At 49.8% G+C, this 18,597-nt stretch overlaps 2 protein-coding genes across 7 annotated transcripts in view; one reads left to right on the forward strand and one right to left on the reverse strand.

Moving 5' to 3' along the window:
• Positions 1–18,376, reverse strand: part of LOC138745577 (casein kinase I-like) — a 168,879-nt gene extending 150,503 nt beyond the window's left edge. For 3 of the 6 annotated variants that reach the window (XM_069902762.1, XM_069902761.1, XM_069902757.1), the window contains exon 1: positions 18,291–18,376. The gene's annotated coding sequence lies outside the window, so the exon portion shown is untranslated. Of the gene's footprint in view, positions 1–8,546; positions 8,685–12,588; positions 12,878–18,290 lie in introns of those variants that run through there. The other 3 variants (XM_069902760.1, XM_069902758.1, XM_069902759.1) reach the window with 3 other exon arrangements.
• On the forward strand, positions 12,158–16,344 carry LOC138745192 (uncharacterized). Its single transcript, XM_069902251.1, has 2 exons — positions 12,158–12,294; positions 14,127–16,344. The coding sequence occupies exons 1-2, from the start codon at positions 12,158–12,160 to the stop codon at positions 16,342–16,344; spliced, it is 2,355 nt and encodes a 784-aa protein (XP_069758352.1).
• Positions 18,377–18,597: the final 221 nt, after the last annotated feature.

An 18,597-nucleotide genomic window follows, 5' to 3' on the forward strand; every position in this document is an offset into this window, starting at 1 on the left:
CTTTTTTTTTAAAGTGAAGAAAATCAAGACCACTGGTGCAGTTACACACTAAGTTTATGAAAATATTTAGTTAGGAAATCAGGTTTACATAGGTTAGATTATTAACTAGATATCAACAGGAAGGAATAGAGGAGTAACAGTTTGCGGAATCAGGAAGATTAATATTAAAAGTTCTTTAATAATATATTTAAACATTTGAAACAAAGTTCTTCACTTTTATGGCAAAATTTAGTCATAAGATTCAACAGCACAGAAACAGGCCCTTCACCCCAAGCTAGTCCCATTTGCCTACATCACCCTATCCTTCAAAACCAGTGGTTCTCTCCACCTTTTTCTTTCCCCTCACATCCCACTTTTAAGTATTCCCTATGCCATCGGTGCTCTGTGATTAGTAAGGGATTGGCCTAGGGATTACTTAAAGTGGGATGTGAGGGGAAAGAAAAAGGTGGAGAACCACTGGTCTAAACCCATCCAACATGAACCTGTCTAGATGTCCCCTGAATTCTACAATTATCCCCACTTCCACTGACAGCTCATTCTGTTTATCCACCATCTTTGACATCTTTTCAAAAGCTGGTCACCAAAATGTGCACATTATTCCAAGCGAGGTCACCAACATCCTGTTCAGTTGTAATATGCCGTCCCTGTACTCAATGAAGTCAAGTGTACCAAATGCCTTCCCCACCATCCTGTCCACCTGCATTTCACGGAACTATGCATCTGTATCCCGAAGTCACTTTGTTCCACATCATTCCCCAGGGCCCTACCATTCACCATGCAATTCCTGCCGTGGTTTAACCCACCTCCAAGATCACAACTGTCTAAGTAGCATTCCATCTGCCATTCCTTGACCCAGTTTCATCTAGGTCCTGTTGTCATCATCGGTAACTTTCTCCACACTCCACTATACCACCATTTTGGTGATATCTGCAAACTTACCAACTATATCGTCAACCAGTTGTTAATTTGGATGATGAATAACCATGAGCCCAGCGCTAATCCCTGCAGCACACCACTGGTCACGAGCCTCCATGCTGAGTAGGAACTTTCCACGACCATCCCGTCTCCTACCATCAAGCCAAACCCATCTCCCCTTGGTCAGCTCACTCAGAATCTGACCTTCTGGACTAGCCAACACGTGGGACCTCGTTAGCTTTACTGAATTCCATGTAGGCAATGTCTACTGCCCTGCCCTCATCATTCTTGTCTCCTCTTCAAAAATAAAACTCAATCAAAATCATGAGACAATTTTAGACAAAAACTATTCCCTAATCCAAAATCAAATGCATCCTGTCCTCTCAAAACCCTCTCCAGCAACTTACCCACAATGGAGGTTAACCTCTCTGGTTTGTTATTCCTTGGCTTGTCCTTGCAGTCTTTTTTAAAATATAGGCACACTGGCTACCCTTCAGTCTTCCTCACCCATGCTTAACAGCCATGTAAATATCTCTGCCAGGGCTCCTGCAATTTCCCACAATGTCTTCGATACACAATCAGGTCCTGGCAATTTATCTGCCTTTAATGCATTTTTAGCACCTCCACCATCACATCTTCTTTGCAATAACAGGTAAAAGTAGTGTTAACTACATGCACTTTATTAGATACAGTATAAACCAATTTAAACACAAAATAACAGAAAATCAGTAGAGACAAAGTGGAATTATGTAATAGGATCATCTGCTTTTGACCATTTTGGTCATGGATATAAATACCACCCAATAAATAATTCCCCTTTCTTTAATATAGTCTTAAACAAGAAAATGTGCAGATGTTGGGGTCTAGTGCAGCCCAGTACAAGTTAATGGTCAGATACTTAACAGGAACAGAGTCCAAATCCGTACATCTCTCAAGGTTGCCGCACAGATTGATAGGATAGTTAAGAAGGCCTATGGGATGCTGGGCTTCATTAGTCAGAGGATTGAGTTCAAGAATTGCGAAGCCACGTTGCCTCGACTTCTGACCCACACATACAAACAGATTTTTTTTTTAAATCTTTATTAAAACTACTATCCAAGAACATATTTTGTATTAAAAGTACTGTATACAGTGGTTCCCGCTCCCGGTGGCAGCCTGAGGTCCCCATTCCCCCGTCGGCAGCCCGAGATCCCCATTCCCTGGCTTACGACCAAACCCAAGTTACAACCAATCCTTCGATCCCCATTATGGTCGTAAATCAGGGACAACCTAGATTCAGATCTGGTCACCTCATCACAGGAAGGAGGTGGAAGCTACGGAGAGGGTGCAGAGGAGATTTACCAGGATGTTGCCTGGATTGGAAAACAAGTCTTATGAGATAAGGTTAACAGAGCACGGACTCTTCTCTTTGAAGCGAAGGATGAGAGGAAACAATCTCTATGTAAGAGGCATAAATAAGGTGGACACCCAGTGCTTTTTTCCCCAGGCAGGAATAGCAAATATCATGGGACATCTGTACAAAGTGACAGGAGGAAAGTTTAGGGGAGCCATCAGGGGTAAGATTTTGTTTTAAATACACAAAGAGTTGTAGGTGCCTGGAATGCATTGTCAGAGGTGATATTGGAGGCTGAAACATTAGGGGCATTTAAGAGACTCTGAGACAGGCACACGAATGAAAGGCTATGAGGTAGGTAGCAGAGCTTTAGATTTCTTTTTGGCAGAAATATATAGGTCAGCACAACATTGAGGGCTGAAAGGCCTGTACTGTGCTGTAATGTTCTATGTACACAAATGCTGAGCCCAGGCCTGAAACAATGATTACTTTCTCTGGACACTGAATGTCAACAATCTCAGACTCAATGTCACCAAAACCAAGGAGCTGATTGTTGACTTCACGAAGAGAAAACCAGATGTGTAGTGAAGAAAGGGGGATCAGAGGTGGAGAGGGTGAGCAAAATTAAGTTCTTGGGAGTCACTATCTCGGATCTTTCCTGAACCCATCGCACAAATGGCATCATGAAGAAAGCACGAGGTGCCTGGACTTCAAGAGCTTTCAGAGTTTTGGTATGATATTGGATACCCTGTCAAATTTCTACAGAGATGTGGTGGAAAGAGTACTGACCGGCTGCATCACAGCCTGGAATGGGGACACCAGTACCCCTGAGCAGGATATCACAGGCAAAACCCTCCCCACTATCGAGAACATCTACAGGGAATGCTGCCATCGGAGAGCAGCAGCAATCATCAAGGATTCACACCACTCAGCACTCGCTCTGTTCTCGCTGCTGCCATCAGGAAAGAGATATCGGTGCCACAAGACTTACCCCATCAGGTTCAGGAACAGCTGCTACCCCTCCACCATCAGACTCCTCCACAACAAACTCAATCAGGGACTCATTTAAGGACTCTTAATTTTACACTATTGATTTTTTTCTCTCTATTGAAGAGTGCATATTGAGTCAGTTTTTTTTGCACAGCCAGTAAGTGGTAATTCTGCCTCGCCCACAGGAAAAAGAATCTCAGGGCTGTATGTGATGTCATGTATGTACTCTGAAATCTGACCTGCTGCATTTCTCCAGCATTTTTGTATATTACAATGTGATTAAGGTCATTCACATTGACGTGAATGGAGACACAAGTTCCCAGTACACTCTGAAAGATCCTGAACTGCCGTGTTCCTTCAGCATTAAAGTCTCACCCTTGACTTAATTCTCTGGAGTGAGGTGTAAACCAATAACTAATCACGAGGAGAAAAAAAAACACACACACAAGGCTGGAGAAACTCACCAGGTCAAGCAGTGTCCTTTAAACAGCAAAGGTAAAAATATATAACTGACGTTTCAGGCTTGAGCCCTTCATTACGGTGTGGAAGAATGTCAGTAGGCATCTGAACAAAAGAGTTGGGGGGAGGGGAGGTCACAAAGGCAGGTGGCAATAGGTGGAGAAAGGGGACAGCAGATATCAAGCTGCATGAAGGGAGAGGGTGGAGAATTGGAAAGGGAAGGAGGTTAACCGAAACCGGAAAAGTCGACGTGCTGGAGAGTGCCCAGACGGGAAAATAAGGTATTGTTCCTCCAACTGGCTGGCGGTCTTGGTGGGACAGTGCACAAGGCCATGGACAGACATGCGAGTGTGGGAGTGTGACGCAGAACTGAAATGGTTGGCTACTGGGAGATCTATGTTACTATAGCGGACGGAGCGAAGCGATCTCTCAATCTGCGCCCAGTCTCTCCAATGTAGAGAAGGCTACAAAGGGGTAAACACGAGATGACAGCACTGCCCAACAAGCCACAAGTGAACAATTACAGAGCAGAGCTATTATTTTGCTTCATGCTCAAAATGCTTCATCAGGAACATTCTCACGTCATTTTGTTGTCCCCAGACTGTTGCTATGTGGTTGGCAGCAGATGCTCGTATTGTAGAGATGGTATCTGCTGCTTAAGAACTATTTTTCTGTTCTTGGATTAATTTAGAATGTGAGTGACACAGTCAGTGCAACACCGGTACAGTGCCAGCAATCAGGAACAGGATTCAAATCCGCCGCTGTAAGGAGTTTGCACATTCTCCTTGGGTCCGCATGAGTTTCTGGGGCTCCACTTTCCTCCCACCCTCGGGGTGGGGTAGGGGGGGTCTGTTGTAGGTTATTTGGGTGCAATTGGGTAGCACGGGTTTCATGGGCCGAAAGGGCCTGTAGCTGTCCAAATTTTTAATTTCTGACACTTCGTCTCACTCTCACCAGAATTCTGCAACCTGCTGTTTGCAATATTGAAACTCTCCAAACACGACAGTAATGTTGGACACAGGGGAGGCATTAAAATCTGTCGCAAAAGATCCATCTGCTTTTCTGGCGAAGACAAATAAAGAATTCTCTTCCAAGACCTTGCATTATTTCGGATAGAAGGCAATTGAAGGACCTCTGAAGCTATGCAAGGAGCTAAATTTATGGCCCTTTGCTTTGTTGTTCTCCAGAACAAACAACTTGGCTTTGACTGTTAACAGTGTGGCGTAATCAGTCAGCCCACCATATGGTGCTCACTTACGGGTGATACCTCCAGATCATTCCTCATTCAGCATGAGTAACTGAAGTACTGTAATCTTGATCTACAGTTCAGAAGTTACCACTCCTAAGTATTTATGGCAACCAGCACATTTTATATTCCTTACTGCATTCAATCAACACCAATTGGGGAAGAAGCCTCAGACTTGTATCAGGCTACCCAAAGAAGAAATGATCTCTTGAGGAGAGAGAAAAGTCACAGACCAGCAAGTGGCATGATATAGACCGGAATGAACGTTCAGGGTAACGAAAGTTCACCAGAGGATATTTCTGCACTAGCTCCTTTAGCATCAACTGTGAACTCAGAAGATTTTGTATCCAATAGCAGAGTCCCTGCCTCTGGGTCAATAATAAATAGAGGATCCTGTAATTGATCTCCTTTGTTTCCTGTTTTTAAACCAAAGTCCAAACCTGCACTACTTTTGAACGCTCCTGTGACATTTTATTTCAGCTATTAACTTCCACCAGAAGCATATCAAAAGCTTCCTGAAATTCAAGTTATTAACTGTTTTGCCTGTCCATTGAATCTTGCACTCTATACTCTCAGCTTTGTTGCAGGTGATCTTCCTGTACATCGGCGGACCCTCGTGGAGCAGATAACACTTTGCTGGTCGCATGCACCGATGTTAGGGAGATGCCCTCAGTTGGGCATCGTTTCCAGAGAGAAACAACCATGCAAGATGATGCGGAATAGATAAGGTTGCAGGCATGCAATGTGCTGACCGGCTGCATCAGTCTGGTATGGGGACACTGATGCCCTTGAGCGCAGAGCCCTGCAAAAGGTAGGACATCACGGGTAAAACCCTCCCCACCATCGAGGAATATTGCTGTCATAGAGCAGCAATAATCAAGGATCCACACCACCCAGCACATGCTCTGAAAGGAGATACCGGTGCCACAAGACTCCCATCACCAGGTTCAGGAACAGCTGCTACCCCCCTCCACCATCAGACTCCTCAATGACAAACTCAATCAGGGACTCATTTAAGGACTCTTACTTGTGCACTATTGATTTTTTTTCTCTCTATTGCAGTTTGTTTACATTTGTTTATTTGTTTACATGTGCAAGTTGAGTCTGTTTTTTGCACAGCCAATAAGTGGTAATTCTGCCTCGCCCACAGGAAAAAGGAATCTCAAGGTTGTATGTGATGTCATGCGTGTACTCTGACAATAAATCCGAAATCGACCCTCCATCTTGCTTTGCCATTCATCAGGAGGTCATCTACCTCAGCCCCACTTTCTTGAACTACCCCCATAATCCTCTTTTCCCTCAATATCCAGGAATCTACTAATCTGTGTTCTTAATGACTCAATCTTTGCAGCCTCTGGGGTAGAGAATTCCAAAGACTCGCTGCAACCCAAAACGGTTCACCCTTCATTGAAGCAGTGAAACACAAAAATCTGCAGACACCCTGATATTTTTTGCTTAATACTTTGCTGAAGGCCTCAAGCCAGAAATATTGGTTGCGCATCTTTATCTTTGCTATTCACTGTTTGACCTCGAGTTTGTCCAGCATTGTTTTTTTTTAAAACCATCCCTAACCCTACCCCTAACCCAGGTCCTAAACTCGTACATCTTCCCTGAATTAAGCCCCTTAAGAACTACAGTAAAACCTCGTTAGAACGCGGTAGTTGGGGTCCAAGATTTCATACCGTGTTACAGCCGAGTCGTGGAACAGATGCATATATCTCATGATTCAGGAAGCAGGAAAACAGAATACTGAGATTATAAGGTTTGAGTCTCAGTTTGAGTCTTATTATAAGACCTTTAAACTCCACATATTAACATACACATCTTGTATGTTAATAAGAGTTCATTTTTGAGTTTGTGGCTGTTAGCCAGGCATCCTAAAATCAATGTTTGGGGTCCACAGACACCCGGGCTATAAGCAATTCTGCGGATTAACGAATCGCGTTCTAGTGAGGTTTCACTGTATGCACATTTCTTGACAATAGGAGGTGGCCATTTGGCCCATAGAGACTATGAAAGCTTTAAGCATTCTCATCAATTCAATTTCTCCACTTTTTCTTTCCCTAACATGCCTATTAACTCTTCCCCTTCCCACTTGCCTTCACCCATTTTAATTTTTACAGTTAATTTTAGGAGATAAAAGGAAACTGGAGCAGCCAGAAACCCACTCTGCACCACTGCGGGGTCCTACCTCAGTCAGATGTACTAATTTTACTAAATAAAGCCATCACAGCCTCCTCAAGGTCTCCTTGTACTGCAAACCTGTCATTCTTGGAGCCGTCCAGTGAACCTTTGTCTCCCACATCCTATGGCAAGTACATCCTTTCTTGATCAAGACCAAAACTAAACAATACTCCAGGTCCAATACAATTAAAATCAGCTTTGCTGAATTGTCCTAGAGTTTTCCACAATACAAGAAGAATCTCCTAGTCACTTCTGTGTGAAAAAAACTAGAGGACAAATAGTTTCTAATTTATACCGAGTTTAACAAGAAAGTCTGCAGACACTGTTATTGTCATAAATACACCAAGTGCTGGAGAATTTCAGCAGGTTCTACAGGGTCCATAGGAGGCCAATGTTTCAGACCTGACCCCTTCATCAAGGTATGAGCAAAACACAGGTAGGTGCCTCGCTTTCCCCATCCTTATGTCTCCTTTCTTCCAGAACCCCACCAGCAAAAAGCAGACAAGTGTCTCTCTTCCTCCCCCCCTCCCCAATCAATTTTCAGCTGCCTTCCTATCTATATCCACCAATCGTCTCTTGCCTGTCAGCCTGTGCTCCCCCCTACCCCCTTCCTCCCTCCTCCCCCACCTTCTTATTTAGGAGCCTGACTGCTTGCCTTTTGCTCGGACAGCGAAACCCTGTCATAACGCAATCGTTGGGAGTCCATAAAACCTCATCATGTAAAAAAAAAAGCAGGGTCACGCTAAATCAGTGTTTCACTCTACTTGCATTTCTCCCCCTCCCCCGAAGTCCCGCTGTAGCCGGGAGCCCGATGCCAAAGTCCGATAGCTCATCGTGCTATATCTGAATTCGCGTTAAATCGGGGCACATAAAATAAAAATAAAAAATAATAATCGGGGTTTCTCTGTACTTTGACAAAGTGCTGCGGGACCTGGTGAATTTCTCTAACACTTTTGGGTATTATAATTTATGCCGGTGGTTTATGCCTGCAATGTTTCCTTCTCGTGGGAAACCTCGCGCATGGCAGCTGCAGGCAGACACAGGGACCAAGCGTTATATAATTCCTGTCGAGCAACAGCGAAAGGAATAAGCATCAGTAGTTTCCAAGTCGATTACAACAGTCAAGTTCCAACTATGTGCCCCACACCAACAGCATTGGTAATATTCTAACATCAGAGTAGCAATTAGATAAATAAATCACAAAGCTACACCAACTCCACCACACATAGTAAATGTAGAGCAAATCGTTGGATAAAGCATGCCTCCTCCATCTTGTTGCGGCACTGCACCAGATCACGTAAAACAGCGCCGTACAACTCACCAACCTTCAACCTGGAGCATTTCCAAAGAGGTTGTCAAATAAATTTGAACCCAAATGACTTGACAGAATTCGGACTTTGATGAAATGAACATGCTAACTTTGAATATAGATGGACCCACTGTTGTTCTCGACTGTTGAGCAAGTCAAGGTACAGGCCAGTCCTGGCAGGGGCAATCGAAGGTTCCATTTCTAGATCTCCACCACAGGGCCCAGTAGGAATCACAAGAAACGGACAATGAATGGTCAACAAATGTTGAAATACAAAAAGAGTGCATGCCAGAGAAGTCCTGACTTTCATATCAGTCCGCTAGAGATAGATCTAAAGCGACAAATAGCGTTGTCATATCCACGGCCTCTGACGAGCAACTCTTATTACATCAATTAGAATTTATACAGGAGCTAAAGGTTCTTTAGTGAGGTGTATAAACACAAATTGACATTCATTAATCCAAGTGACTTTATCAACTATATATTAGTTCTTAATCAGAATTTATTGTCCTGAACATGTCACGAAATGCATTGATTTGTGGCAGCGTCACAGGGCAAATATTTACATAAACCACCTTCCAAAAATAAATGTTTAAAATAGTGCGAGAAAAGTCTGAGGTTCACGGTTCATTCAGGAATCTGACGGCAGAGGGGAAAAAGCCGCCCTTGAGCCGCTGGGTGCTCGTCTTCAGGCTCCTGTACCCTTTTCCCCGATAGGAGCAGAGTGAAGAGGGTGCGGCCTGGGTGGTGGGTCTTTGACAATAGAGGCTCCTTTCTTGAAACACAGACTCTTGTTGATGCCCTCGATGGAGTGAAGACTGGTGCCTAAGATGTTGCAGGCTAAGTCAACAACCCTCTAGAGTGTTTTCTTATCATCCATATACTAATCACCGGTCTATTTAAAACTTGCTGCGTAGCCACCTGCACATATGTGCTTACTAGTCACCTGTCTGTATGCTCGCCTTTCCCCATCTCTACAATGTCGAATTGCTGGCTGTCTGATTTCCATTTCAGCCTACCATCAACTGGATGGGCAAGTACCAGCAAGTCTTGCTCTATCAACACACCTCGAGGACTCCTCTACTCACTCTACACCCATGACTGTGTGGCTAGGCTCAAATGCAGGCTTCAAAATTGCCAAGGATACCCCAGTCATCGGCACAATCTCAGAGGAAGTGTAGAGGAGGGGGACAACCACCTTGCACTCCACGTTAACAAAACCAAGGAGCTGATTGTGGACTTCAGGAGAACATGAACCAATCGGCCATCGAGGGGACAGCAGTGGAGAGGGTCAAGAATTCAAAACTCCTGAGGATCTCCTGGGGACTCCACGTTGATGCAATCATGCAAAAGGCCCACCAGCAGCTATACTTCGTGAGGAATTTTAAGAGATTTGGTACATCACCAAAAGCTCTCAAAGGCACAGTTAACACCATGGTTAGTGCCACACTATTACAACACCAGCAATCGGGTCCCAGGGTTCAATTCCTGCGTTGTCTGAAAGGAGTTTGTATGTTCTCCCCATGTCTGCGTGGGTTTTCCCCGGGGGCTCTGGTTTCCTCCACCCTTCAAAAGCATACCAATTGTAGGTCAATTGGGTGTAATCGGGTGGCACGGGCTTGTGCTATATGTCTAAATATAAATTTAGAATTTTTAAAATATCTACATGGAGAGAATTCTGTCTGGTGGCATCACTGTCTCATATGGACGCGCCAATGCACAGGATGGGAGAAAAACTCCAGAGTTGTTAACTCAGCCTGCGATGTCATAGGCACCAGTCGTCACTCTATCGAGGACGAAAGGCAGCATCTTAAGAAAGCAGCCTCTGTCCTCAAGGACACCCGCCAACCAGGCCATGTCCTCTTCATACTTCTTCTATTAGGTACTGGAGCCTGAAGAGCTTCTTCCCACCCTCTGCCAACATATTTCTGAATAGACGATGAACCATAGACATTGTCTCACTTTATCCTATTTTCTTGCATTATGTAATTTATAGTAATATTTGCATTGAGATGCTGCCACAAAACACAGATTTTGTGACACATTCACGACAAATCCTGAATCTGAAACTCTCTCTCATTTCTCATGCATTTGTTCAACGACAGCTCTCATTTCTGCAATTTAAGTTCAATACAGATGCATATTGTTGAGTTCAAGATCCTGAGGAACAGATCAAGTGCAACTCTTTCACCTGAAACTGGAGGAACTCAGCAGGTCTCACAGCGTCCATAAGCAGTGGGTAAAAAATACATAACAGGCTCTTCCAGGTGGCCAGAATTCCCCAATCTACCCCTATGCGGCTGAAGAGATACCCACCTGAATGTGCAGCCACTGGAAGCAGCTGCCTGGGCGTGGGCTGATGACACTACCAGCCAGCGACCCTGCTACCTGACAGCACCCCCCCCCCACCCTGCTGCCTGACAGACCCTGCCCTACTGGGGAGGGGAGGTTGGCGGTATGTCGGGGCAGGGGCGGCCGGCGGGGGAACGTCAGGGCAGGGGCGGCCAGCGGGGGAACGTCAGGGGAGGGGCGGCCGGCGGGGGAACGTCAGGGCAGGGGCGGCCAGTCACAGCCCGGTGGGGCCACTCTCTGCTGCTCAAAATACGGCATAGAAATGGCGATCTGCCCTACCCATAAACCCCCCCACGCAGCTGGAACTGTGTGGGAAAGACAGAGAGGTTCCACCTGCATGGGGGATTATGGGTAGGGAAGACCGCCATTGCTATGCTGCATATTTATGACGGGTGGCGCTGCGGCACCAATCACCCCACCTCCATCAGATCCGAAGGCGCTACAAGGCACCTCTGGATATCAATAGGCCCTTTCAGGTGAGAGGTGAGTCTTCAGGCTGGGATCCACTCCAGCAGCCACCCTCAAGGCGGAGGATGCACCTAATCTTCTTCAGGCCTGATATATGGGGCCTCCTATGGATGCCGCAAGACCTGGTGAACTCCTCCACTATTTCTGTGCTTTTAACTGCAGATTTTCGCGCTTCATGCTCTTCCGCCTGCCTGCCTTTCTACTAACGTCATATAATCTAACATAACAACATCTAATCTCAAACAAAAGGAAGCAGAAGAACTCGTCTTGGTGAAGGGAGGCAAGTGGAGTAATAGAGGGCTACAAACAGCTATATTTTAGTGGTCAGGAAGAATGTAACATTTCCTTTTCATTATTAAATCATGTCCCATCTTTCAGCGCTGCCCACGGATCCTGATTAGATCACAAATAATTATCAAAGAAAATGCAAGGGGGCAGTTGGGTCCAAAAGTTGAGAGAAATTAATGAGTAAATAATCACAACTCAGTTTATAACTCCAGCAATCAACTTTATCAGTCTTCCATATGGCAATACAAACCCTTGGTAAGACTCTCAAGACATCAGAGATTCTATTAAAGGTGAACTGAAATGGTAAGAGATTTTCCAGAGTGTTTTTAAATCTCACTTTAACAGTTTGATCTAATTACAGAATCAGATTCAGAATTTATTGTCGTGAACATGTCACAAAATGTGTTGCTTTGCGGCAACATTAATAGTGCAAACATTTGCTATAAATTACATTTCAAAATAAATTAGCGCAAAAGAAGGGGAAGTGAGGCAGTGTCTGTGGTTCATTGCCCATTCAGGAATCTGATGGCAGCCGGGAAGAAACTGCCCTTGTGCCATTGGGTGCTCGCCTTCAGGCTCCTGTACTTCCTGAGGGTAGCAGAGTGAAGAGGGCATGGCCTGGGTGGTGGGGGTCTCCGGAGCCAACACATTAATGGCATTGTACAGAAAGATAGTCCACCTCTACTTCTTCAGAAGCTTGTGGAGGTTTGATGTGACATCAGAAATTATATCAAATTTCATCACAGTCAGGTATGGGAACACCCAATACCTCTGAGCGTAAAGCCCTGCAAAAGGTAGTGGACGCAGCCCAGGACATCGCAGCCAAAACCCTTCCCACCATCAAGGACATCTGCCGTCGGAAAGCAGCAGCAATCATCAAGGCTCCACACCACCCAGCACATGCTCTGTTCTTGCTGCCTCCATCAGGAAAGAGGTGCCGGTGCCACAAGTCTCGCACCACCAGGTTCAGGAACAGTTGCTGCCCCTCCACCATCAGACTCCTCAACGACAAACTCAATCAGGGGCTCATTTAAGGTCTCTTACTTTATCCGAATTGTCCTTTTTCCATCTTTTATTGCAGTCAGGTTGTTTTTTTTTTAAAATTTGTTTGAGTCAGTTATTTTTGCACTGCCCATTAGTGGTAATTCTGCCGTGCCTGCAGGAAAAAGGAATCTCAGGCTTGTATGTGATGTCAACTATGTACTCTGACAATAAATCTGAAATCTGGTGAGGGTCCTTGAGAACTGAGGCTGCTTTCTGAAGACTCTTATTAATGAATATCCTGCAAAAAAAAACTAGGCTGTTCAACTCTGGTCTATTGCAGTCCACTCTCTTCCCAACTTTCTGGATCTGACCCATGTCCTCAATCTTCAATAACTCTTCACTCTCGTGGGTTTAATTGAACCATCCACAAAAAAAAATCTGTCCTCAAGCTCAGTGATTTGGATGCCACCAGAGGCACAGCAGTTCATGTTGATGTCACAGCCCCAGGGACTCAGATTCAATCTGTAGGAGGTTACATGATTTCCCCCCCACCCCCACCCCGCCATAACCACATAGGTCTTCCCACATCCCAGAAATGGATCGGTTCTACCGATTTACAGTAAGCAGAATCAAATGGAAATTGATGGTCACGCCTGACAAAAGAATAAGCTCTACAGTGCAGAGATAAAGAGAGAACCGGATTGCCCCCATGGGGGCTAGTATGAACCAAAAGTTCAGAAGGCCTCCTTCTGGGTCACTGTAAGAACATTTCAAATTCTGAACAGCTTCATTTTGGGAAAAGAATTTTGCTCAGCATTTCATCAGAGCCAAGATTTAATCCACACCTCCCCACCAACCACTGTTTCACACCTCCACGTCTCCTCACCACCTCCGCCAAAGACTGGCACAAAGCGAGAAAACGTGGAGGGGACCCACCCATCCTCAGCTCTGCCAGTTAAGAAATGCCAACGCATCTGGTGCCAAAGGACAACCCACTCCCCAACACCCACATCAAAAATACAAGAACAGCAGGAACGCTGCTGCAAAGCAGTTCCTTGGCCCCAATAACAGAAACAGCAAACCTGAACTAGCTCATCCCTACCCCCAATCACCTCATATCTTTCCTGATCCCTCTCCACCGTCCCCTTTCGTTAAGCACTTTTCTGGCCATTGCCTGCTCCTCCAATTCCTCGTCAACCTGCCCCGACCAACCACCCCAACTCCTCTCCCCCCTTTACCCCTTGCCAACCTCAATACCACACCCCCGCTATCTGCCCCATCCTCCTGCAGCAACCAAATCAGTGGCTCCATCCTGCCTACTGAGAGTCCAAATCTCCGGACACACTAGCATCTCACACCCTCTACACAAGCCCACTATTTTTCCTCCCTCATCCCCATCCCCTCCCCCGAACCCAACTACACCACCAGCTTTCCCCATCAAATGCCACTACCACTCTCCCAAAATCCCGCCCCTACACATCCATCTCACACTCCTCAACACTACCGCCACCCTATTCAACACTTTTCTCTAGCCCCTCCCTATCATCTGCTAGTCACTTCATTGCTCATTTCCCTCTCAAATACTCCCCTTCCCAAAGATCCAATCATTTTCACATTTGCACCTTTACCTTCTGCCTTCGACTTTTAACCCTCCCCCACCTTCACATCTCCTGGCTCATCCTCCCATCCAACACGGACTACTCACCCCATCTCCAACATCTACATCTGTCTCCTCCCCTCACCTTCCTTCCCTTCAATGCTTCATCCCATTTCTTCTTCCCCCTCAACCCCATCACCCTCCAGCTCCCCCTCCTCCTCCCCACCCTCTCCTCCTCCAACCTCACCTTGACCCCTCTACCACCTCTCCTCCTCCACTCCCCTTCCTTCCATTTGCCTCCTCCTCCACCTCCAACAATCCCCATTGCCTCCAATTCCTGCACCACCCCTCCACCTCCTCACCCCCTTTATTCTCCACCTCAACCCCCAACAATCCCCTCCTCCTCAACCCCCCTCACTTTGATCACTCCCTCCTCAACCCCTTCACCTCGATCCCTCCCCTCAACCCCCTCGATCTCTCCCTCCTCCTCGACCCCCTCACCTCGATCCCTCCCTCCTCCTCGACCCCCTCACCTCGATCCCTCCCTCCTCCTCGACCCCCTCACCTCGATCCCTCCCTCCTCCACGACCCCCTCTCCTCGATCCCTCCCTCCTCCTCGACCCCCTCACCTCGATTCATCCCTCCTCCTCCTCGACCCCCTCACCTCGATCCCTCCCTCCTCCTCGACCCCCTCACCTCGATCCCTCCCTCCTCCTCGACCCCCTCACCTCGATCCCTCCCTCCTCCTCGACCCCCTCACCTCGATCCCTCCCTCCTCCTCGACCCCATCACCTCGATCCCTCCCTCCTCCTCGACCCCCTCACCTCGATCCCTCCCTCCTCATCGACCCTCATCTCGATCCCTCCCTCCTCCTCGACCCCCTCACCTCGATCCCTCCCTCCTCCTCGACCCCCTCACCTCGATCCCTCCCTCCTCCTCGACCCCCTCACCTCGATCCCTCCCTCCTCCTCGACCCCCTCACCTCGATCCCTCCCTCCTCCTCGACCCCCTCACCTCGATCCATACCTCCTCCTCGACCCCCTCACCTCGATCCCTCCCTCCTCCTCGAACCCCTCACCTCGATCCCTCCCTCCTCCTCGAACCCCTCACCTCGATCCCTCCCTCCTCCTCGACCCCCTCACCTCGATCCCTCCCTCCTCCTCGACCCCCACACCTCGATCCCTCCCTCCTCCTCGACCCCCTCACCTCGATCCCTCCCTCCTCCTCGACCCCCTCACCTCGATCCCTCCCTCCTCCTCGACCCCCACACCTCGATCCCTCCCTCCTCCTCGACCCCCTCACCTCGATCCCTCCCTCCTCCTCGACCCCCTCACCTCGATCCCTCCCTCCACCTTGATCCCTCCCTCCACCTCGACCCCCTCGCCTCGATCCCTCCCTCCACCTCGACCCCCTCGCCTCGATCCCTCCCTCCACCTCGACCCCCTCGCCTCGATCCCTCCCTCCACCTCGACCCCCTCGCCTCGATCCCTCCCTCCACCTCGACCCCCTCGCCTCGACCCCCTCGCCTCGATCCCTCCCTCCTCCTCGACCCCCTCGCCTCGACCCCCTCGCCTCGATCCCTCCCTCCTCCTCGACCCCCTCGCCTCGATCCCTCCCTCCTCCTCGACCCCCTCGCCTCGATCCCTCCCTCCTCCTCGACCCCCTCGCCTCGATCCCTCCCTCCTCCTCGACCCCCTCGCCTCGATCCCTCCCTCCTCCTCGACCCCCTCGCCTCGATCCCTCCCTCCTCCTCGACCCCCTCGCCTCGATCCCTCCCTCCTCCTCGACCCCCTCGCCTCGATCCCTCCCTCCTCCTCGACCCCCTCGCCTCGATCCCTCCCTCCTCCTCGACCCCCTCGCCTCGATCCCTCCCTCCTCCTCGACCCCCTCGCCTCGATCCCTCCCTCCTCCTCGACCCCCTCGCCTCGATCCCTCCCTCCTCCTCGACCCCCTCGCCTCGATCCCTCCCTCCTCCTCGACCCCCTCGCCTCGATCCCTCCCTCCTCCTCGACCCCCTCGCCTCGATCCCTCCCTCCTCCTCGACCCCCTCGCCTCGATCCCTCCCTCCTCCTCGACCCCCTCGCCTCGATCCCTCCCTCCTCCTCGATCCCTCCCTCCTCCTCGACCTCCTCCTCGACCCCCTCGCCTCGATCCCTCCCTCCTCCTCGATCCCTCCCTCCTCCTCGATCCCTCCCTCCTCCTCGACCCCCTCACCTTGATTCCTCCCTTCCGCCTCACCGATTTCACCCTCTCTCCTCACCAATCCCTCCTTCTTCCTCGATCCCTCCTTCTTCCTCGATCCCTCCTTCTTCCTCGATCCCTCCTTCTTCCTCGATCCCTCCTTCTTCCTCGATCCCTCCTTCTTCCTCGATCCCTCCTTCTTCCTCGATCCCTCCTTCTTCCTCGATCCCTCCTTCTTCCTCGATCCCTCCTTCTTCCTCGATCCCTCCTTCTTCCTCGATCCCTCCTTCTTCCTCGATCCCTCCTTCTTCCTCGATCCCTCCTTCTTCCTCGATCCCTCCTTCTTCCTCGATCCCTCCTTCTTCCTCGATCCCTCCTTCTTCCTCGATCCCTCCTTCTTCCTCGATCCCTCCTTCTTCCTCGATCCCTCCTTCTTCCTCGATCCCTCCTTCTTCCTCGATCCCTCCTTCTTCCTCGATCCCTCCTTCTTCCTCGATCCCTCCTTCTTCCTCGATCCCTCCTTCTTCCTCGATCCCTCCTTCTTCCTCGATCCCTCCTTCTTCCTCGATCCCTCCTTCTTCCTCGATCCCTCCTTCTTCCTCGATCCCTCCTTCTTCCTCGATCCCTCCTTCTTCCTCGATCCCTCCTTCTTCCTCGATCCCTCCTTCTTCCTCGATCCCTCCTTCTTCCTCGATCCCTCCTTCTTCCTCGATCCCTCCTTCTTCCTTGATCCCTCCCTACTCGTCGACCCCCCCTTCACTTTGATCCCTCCCTCCAACTCGACCCCTCACTTCAATCCCTCCTTAATTCCCCCTCTCTTCAACCCCTCCCTCTCCCTCCTCCACCACCCCTCCTCCTTGACGCCCCTTCCACCCTGCATGTCCTTCACTCCTTCCTCCTCAGCCCTCTTTTACTCTCTCCTCTCTCCCTCATTTCCCCTCCCCACCTCCATTTCCTCCCCCTCCATCCTCTCACCCCCTTCTCCCTCTTCCCATCCCTCTTTTCCCTCTCCCCCTCTTTCTCCCCATCCCTCTTTTGCCTCTCTCCTTTCCCTCTCCCCACCCCTCTCCCCCTCCCATCCCTTTCCCCCTCCTCTCTTCCACCCCACCCCTCTTTCCCCCTCCTCTCCCCATCCCTCTCCCCCTTCCCATCCCTCTCCCCCTTCCCATCCCTCTCCCCCTTCCCATCCCTCTCCCCCTTCCCATCCCTCTCCCCCTTCCCATCCCTCTCCCCCTTCCCATCCCTCTACCCCCTCCACTCCCCACCTCTCTGCCCCTCCCTCTTTCCCCCCCTATTTTCCCCTCCTCTCTCCACCCCTTTTCCCTTCCTCTCCCCCACCCTTTCTTTCCACTCTCCCCACCCCTCTTTTCCCCTCCTCTCTCCACACCTCCCTACCCCTCTCCCCTCCTCTCCCCACCCCTGTCCCCCTCCCACCCCTGTCCCCCTCCCACCCCTCTTTCCCCCTTTTCTCTTCCACCCTTCTCCCCTCCCCCACCCCTGTCCCCCTCCCACCCCTCTTTCCCCCTTCTCTCTTCCACCCTTCTCCCCTCCCCCACCCCTGTCCCCCTCCCACCCCTGTCCCCCTCCCACCCCTCTTTCCCCCTTCTCTCTTCCACCCTTCTCCCCTCCCCCACCCCTGTCCCCCTCCCACCCCTCTTTCCCCCTTCTCTCTTCCACCCTTCTCCCCTCCCCCACCCCTGTCCCCCTCCCACCCCTCTTTCCCCCCACCCTTCTCCCCTTCCCTTCCTCCCCCTCCACCCCGCTTTCCCCCTCCATCCACCCCTTTCACCCTCCTCCTCCTCCTCCTCCTCCTCCTCTCCCCACCCCTCTCCCCCGCCCCCTTCCACCCCTCTTTGCCCATCCTCTCCCCACCCCTCTCCCTCTCCTCTTTCCCCCTCCTCTTTCTCTCCCCTTTTCCTCTCCCCCCCCTTACCACCGTGACCGCCCGTCTCGCCCCCTCCCCCGGGACCGGACCAGCTCTCACCGTGTGCCGAGCCTACGGGGCCAGGGCTGCCGTCCGCCGAGCTCCGCTTTTTTCTTCCCCCCCCCCGCCCCCTGCCTTTTCCCTCCTCCGGAAGAAAAGGAACAGCCAAAGAAGCAAAACCGGAAGTCGCTCTGCATCACCGAGCGCCGGGACGCAACCACTTCCGGGTCAGTGACCCGTGGTGGTGACGTCACATGACTTCATTGACATCAAAGTCCAGCAACCCTTCCTTGATCTCTTGGCTCCAGGCTTCCTTCAGTGAACCTCAACCAGGTTCTTCCTCATAGATTACCTTGATCTTTATATT

Source organism: Narcine bancroftii, chromosome 11 (genome assembly GCF_036971445.1).
Source record: "Narcine bancroftii isolate sNarBan1 chromosome 11, sNarBan1.hap1, whole genome shotgun sequence".
Lineage (NCBI taxonomy): Eukaryota > Metazoa > Chordata > Chondrichthyes > Torpediniformes > Narcinidae > Narcine > Narcine bancroftii.